The sequence below is a fragment of the Leptosomus discolor genome, chromosome 12 (genome assembly GCF_034619465.1).
Source record: "Leptosomus discolor isolate bLepDis1 chromosome 12, bLepDis1.hap2, whole genome shotgun sequence".
In the NCBI taxonomy this organism is placed as follows: domain Eukaryota; kingdom Metazoa; phylum Chordata; class Aves; order Leptosomiformes; family Leptosomidae; genus Leptosomus; species Leptosomus discolor.
In genome coordinates this window covers 5,971,727-5,977,726 of record NC_141402.1, presented here as the reverse complement: position 1 = coordinate 5,977,726, position 6,000 = coordinate 5,971,727, and the positions used below count along the sequence as shown (strand labels likewise).

Here is a 6,000-nt window from a genome sequence, read left to right as displayed (position 1 = left end):
GGCAGTTAGGGCGCAACCGCTCCCGGGGCGCGTGCCGCCGCAGCGGCGAGAGGCAAACGGCGGGCGGGGGCTGTTCCTCGCCTCCCTCCCACCCCCGCCGGGGCTCCGCCAGCGGCCGCCGCTGCCGCCGGTGAGCGCTGGGAGGCGGCAGCGAGCCCCGGCCGCTGGATCCGCTCGGGGAAAGCGAGCGAGCGAGACTTTTACCTCTTCTCTCCCCTCCCGGCTGCACCCACCATGCTGCGGACGCCGCTGCCCGCGGAGGAGAAGCGGCGGCTCGGCCCGGCGCCTTTCTCCTGAGGAGATGAGGGACACGCGGCCGGGTCGGAGCTAGCGCGACCCGCGCCTCTCCCCCCGTCCTCCCGCGTCCCCGACCACCATGAGGGAAGAGAGAGAAGCCGCGGCCGCCTCCCACCACGGACCCAGCAGAGCGCCGCAGCACGGCCAGCCGCCGGACGGCGGCGGGGCGGCTGCCCCCCCGGCGCTCCCCGGCGGCAGCGGCAGCAGCCCGGAGAGCCTGCGGAACGGCTACGTGAGGGGCTGCGCGACCCTCCTGAGGCAGGACCCTCCGAAGAGCTTCCTCTCTCTGCTGCTGTTCCCTGCCGCCGCCGCCGTCTCCTCCTCGCGGGCTCTGCTCAGCCTGGGCGCCGTGGCCGCCGCGCTCCTCTCGCTCCTGGCCTTTCACGGCCGGGGCAGCGCCGGGGGCCAGCAGGACGGGAGCAGCTGGCGGAGCCCCCGGCCGCTGCACGCCTTGGTGTGCCTGTCCCGCTGCCTCAGCCCCCTCTTCAGCATCGCCTGTGCCTTCTTCGTCCTCACCTGCTACCTGACCGGCGGCAGGCGCGGCGAGCGCGGCGGCGGCATGACCGGCTGGTGGCTGCTGGCCCTTCCCGTGTGCTGCTACTCGGGGGACTTCGTGGCGCTGCAGTGGCTGCTGCCCGCGGAGGGGCGCGAAGAGGAGCCCCAGCTCCCCGCCGAGCCGCCGATGGTCCTAGGCAGGCTCCTGACAGTGCTGGGCTCGGTGGCAGCGCTGACCCTGCTGCAGAGCTCCCTGAAGTTGCGCCGGAGCCTCCTCGTCTTGGTCTTCTCCAGCCTGGTGTGGCTGGTGTCGCTCACCAGCCTTCACTCGCTCCCCCCAGCCCTTAGACCGCTGCTGGCCGGCTTGGTCGGGGTGGCAGGCTGCCTCCTGGCACTCTGTGGCGTGGACCACGGCATCTTCTCGGCTCAGAGCCGAGGAGCGCACCACCAGCATCATCACCGCCCACGGCTCCCCAGCGTGGAGGAAAAAGTGCCTGTGATCAGACCCAGGAGGAGATCTAGCTGCGTATCCTTAGGGGAAACTTCGGCCAGCTACTACGGCAGCTGCAAAATGTTTAGGAGACCCTCGTTGCCTTGCATTTCCAGAGAGCAGGTAGGTTTCTCTGAAACCGGAGGGAGAAACTTTTTGAGGAGCGAGCGCCACTCGCTTTTCCTAACTGCCGTAAATGTCTGTGCTGGGTGTCTGCTGTCAAACCCCCCCTTACAGGAGTGAGGGAAAACGTTAGTCCCTTAGCGGGTTTCTCAGCTCGGTTCTGCAGCATCGATATAATCCTTTATGTCTGTATAGAAGCTAAATAATAATAACATGTTTGCTGCAGGACAGAAGGCTCGATCGCTTTTCATAGGATCTTAAATATTAAAAAGTAGTTCTTACTGGTTAAAACAAAACCCCAAACCAAACATCTTCAGCTATCAGCTACCTTGTTCTTTTTATTGCTTCTTTTCCAAAGCCCACCACCTCCTCCGCTTCTGGCAGACTTTATGAGAGACAGAAACCACAGATTTCTAGCTGCTCGGCACCTCTGGTTCTTCCTTCTTTCTATCAACAAAATGATTGCCAAGTGCTAAAGAAATATCAGGTTTTGAGGAATTGTATTTATCAAATGGAGTGCCAGCTGTCCTTCTGCCTTGCAGATTACTTCCTCTTGTTTCTCTCTCCCTCTCCTCCTCGCTCCACGTAAGTTAACATTAAGTTTGGGTTGATGGGATTTGAGAAACTTCTTTTTACTGAAGAGAGAGCTGTTCAGTGGAGTCTGGAGGGCTGCCCGAAACGCTCAGTTTTCTTGAATGGAACTCTGTTGGTTTCTACCTCCCGGAAAACTTTTCAATGCGTCTTATTTTCTGTAGCGCAAACCTCCGCGTGGGCGGCGGGTGTTTTTATTCGGGAACTTGCAGGTGAGCTGCAGGAGCTCCGGGTCGTGTTGCCGGTGGAACTGGCCCGAGGCCGCTGCCAGCGGATCGTCAGCCCGTTATAGCAGGGAGAGCCAGGGGAGCATTCAGTCAGCGTGCCAGTGAACACTTCTGGGAAGTGGTTCTTGGTGCCGGATCCCCCATCTACTGCTGTGGCTGCCGAAGTTCGTGGGTACTAAATGCAATTTTCTTATTTTGCTTTGACATATATTCCGTAATGCACTCCTTGTGACTGACTGTGAAATAGGTTTGAGGAAATACGAGGTGAATCGCAAACGGTGCAGCAGTTTTCGAGCGTTTCTTTCTCTGCATTTGCACAATAGAATAATACAGCGGTAATTGTTTTTGCATAAAAAGTTAAAATGCAGGTGTGCTGTAACAGGCTTCAGAAAGAACTCATTCAGTCAGTTTTAAATTGTCTAATGCATACTATGAAAGAAACATTAAAATATTGCACTAGCAGTTATGTAGGGAATATTGTATAATAATTTACTTTCTCTGTTCCCTTCGGGATAGTAAATGCTTGCTTCGCTCACGTTCGTCTACAAAAACCTCAGAAAATGTGGTTTCATTAACCTTTCTAGATGATAGAAGATATTTGTTCTTGTGCAAGTTACTAAATGCTTCCTTTGATATTCAGCTCGCTTCCTAAAGGCATGCATGTATTTAGAGTTAAGGCATTTATTATTCTTTAAGTAACATCATAAATGTCAACCATAACTAAATGCATAGAATTTATTGGCAGGACTTAAATCATGCGTGTTCGTAATGAAATGTAACTGTTTGGTAGACTTCCAGAATTTGATATCTTTGTTATCACTAGACGTGAACAGAGACAACAAAGAGCTCTGAAGTTCTTTGTTTTCCGAATAGTCTATTATGCTTTACAATAAATATTTGTGCTTTATTAAGCACCGTTTAAATGGGATTCATAGATGTATGTTCTGTGCAGTATTTTATATGTGATTTTATAAGGATAACACAGGTTAAATCCTCCGATCTGTCAGACTTGGAGAGAGATCAGACATTGCAGAGCTGATAAAACATCAATTATTTGGGTAGGAGGAGGGGGCAGAAGTAAGCCCATAATGTGTGACTTGATTTGAATAAACACTGCACGGGTTTTGTATTGCTTCCTTGAGGCAGAAGGAATGTATGCACCTCGTGCTTTTCAGAGAGCACGTATGTGAATTTTCTTTAAGGACTGATTACATGTTTTGTAGATCTTTATAAAATATTGTAATGATTCTTTTCCGATATTAATTTTTAAAGAGCGAGTTTAATGAGCATTCTTAGAAGGAGCAGTGGAGTACAAGGAATGTGCTGCAGGTCTGCCATGACAGGAATACTTTGGATGACAACAAAGTTGCTATTTTGATTCTATTAGATGTATTTCATATGATTGTTATGGACCTCTTATATGTAGAGGTTTGCACTAACTTCCGCAAGCAGGGGCACATAAGAATAAAGAAGGCAGATGTGTTGAATATTAGAATACCAGGTTGGAAGGGACCTCAAGGATCATCTAATACAACCTTTTTGGCAAAAGCGTGGTCTAGACAAGATGGCCCAGCACGCTGTCCACGTTTAGCACCCTGAATCTTAAAAGTGTCCTGTGTTGGGGAGTTCCCTGGCGAGATTATTACAATGACTGATTGTTCTCGTTGTGAAAACTTGTTCTCTTGTGTATATTTTAGTTACTCTCTGAGGACAATAGGGAATGCTAGTATTGACCTGAAGTTTTCAGTTACTTGTTGATTTGAAAATATGCCTGACTCTGGTTAAATACATGAGAAAATAATTACATACAGTTGGCTGTTTTTTCATTAATAGGCTTAAGCCAACAATTCTAAGGGGTCTGTGTGCATGGAGAGTGTGTGTGGGGGAGCAGGTACGTACCACCAGTAGCATGTGCACATTGTAATTGCATGGAGCTATCACTTTTCTGGGGCAGAAGTGGAAAGAGGCCCTGTGAGCAAGATCCTGGAAATGGTTTCTAATTTGAGCAATCATTAGGACAAATACTTCGATTATTGTTTTCTGTACTTGAACAGGTATGGCAACTAGGAGGCTAGAAGGTTGATCAAAATTAATTACCTTTATTCTTACCTTTTATATGAGTGTCCGTGCTTACTTTAGCCACCAAAATCTACAAATTCACGCTGTGTGGCTTTTCTGCAGTACATATGGCTAGCGATGTAGTTTGCTTGAATAGATTATATGTTTAAATTTTTATGTGACTACACTTAAATGCCATTATCAAAATATATAAATACACATAGAAGGAAGCAATATGGCTAAAATTAAGGCTAAAATTGTGCAAATGCAATGTCTTTTCTGAACTCTACTGTATTAACACTTCTGCTCACAGAAATTCATATGATTTTTAGCAGTAAACAGGCTTTTTGTATTCTTACTTCAGTATTCGTCTTGGACCTAGAGAGGAATTCTTTATTAGCAGTATCACTGCAGTGTTGATTTAGATTACAAATTTTGTGTGGATGATATTTTAATTGCATGTATTAGATGCTGATTTGTTATCTGTACTTACTGTTACTGGTATCAAAGGGTTTATCTTCAAGGGCCTCTTGCATGTTTAGCACTTAATTATTTTTATTTTTTTTCCCACATGATAGCCAAATCTGAATTTGGAATCTAAAAGGTGCTTGTCACTGTTGCAGATCTTGTAAACGTTCTATGTCCTGAAAAATGTTGTAGTAAACCTTTTTTTTCCTTTAACATGATGGTGGACATGTATATGAGAGCAAATAACTGTGTAGGAACTCATACATAGGATAGTCTCAGAATCAAAAAAGATTATGTGATTTCTAAAACTCATATTTTTCCTTGAGTAAAGAATAGGCCTTCCTAATTAATTTTACAGGATATAAGTTCAAAACAGTCTGCAGAGCTGATACTTTTCCTAGTTACCTGACTAGGTTCAAACATGTAGGAAGGCTGGGATATTTCATGGATAAAGACTGCTTTCACGTTGCACTCTGTTAATTACAGAAAGACTTGTCTTGTTGTTAGGTTGATGGACTGACCATCACCACTCCCCAGTTCCTGTTCCAAGCTATCTTGTACCTTTGATGCATTCCCTTAGGAAGACCAAGACTTGATTTCAAGAGTCTAAAATATTTATATAACTTGAAATTAATGCAGTTCCTTATCTGCTTAGACAATTTATATCTGTGTCTTTTACCTGTTTGTGAAAGAAATTATACTTTGTCCTTAAGTACTCAGGGTATAAAATTTCTAGTGAAGAAGCTGTCTGTTAATATGTATTTTACAGTGTCATAAAATTGTATTGTAAATTGTAAATTCAGATGCTGTGTGCAGCCTGGAAACATGTAAGCCTTTACCTGTTGATTGCAGCCATGACATAGAAAGTAACTTCTTGATATGCATTTGACTAGCTCTTTGAAATTTTAATGTTTTCCATAATGATTACAGTGACTGTTACCACAAGTGTACCTGCATGTCAAGATTTCTGTCTGTTGTTAACAGAATCTTTGTATTTCTTGGGGTTTTGTTGTTTGTCTTATGGGGAAAATCAAGGCAGAAGTGTGGGTGTGTTGAGCTGTGAATGTAATCAGTTTCAACGGGATGCAACTGAGTGTGGGGCATATACAAAAAGAAAGTCTACGTGGTGAAAGCAAGAGTCTTGGAAAAGTGTTTTTGCGACCATATTTCAGATAGGTAGGATCATATTGTTTCTGTCTGATTCTCTCACTTTGACAAAATGTTTAGCTCTAGATGGAATGTGAAATGAGA

At 46.2% G+C, this 6,000-nt stretch overlaps 1 protein-coding gene across 1 annotated transcript in view; it reads left to right on the top strand.

Moving 5' to 3' along the window:
* The first annotated feature begins 376 nt into the window (after nt 1–376).
* Nucleotides 377–6,000, top strand: part of PDE3B (phosphodiesterase 3B) — an 89,140-nt gene continuing 83,516 nt past the window's right edge. Inside the window, exon 1 of the mRNA XM_086471978.1 lies at nt 377–1,405. Within this exon, the coding sequence (XP_086328104.1) occupies nt 377–1,405 (1,029 nt within the window). The remainder of the gene's footprint in view (nt 1,406–6,000) is intronic.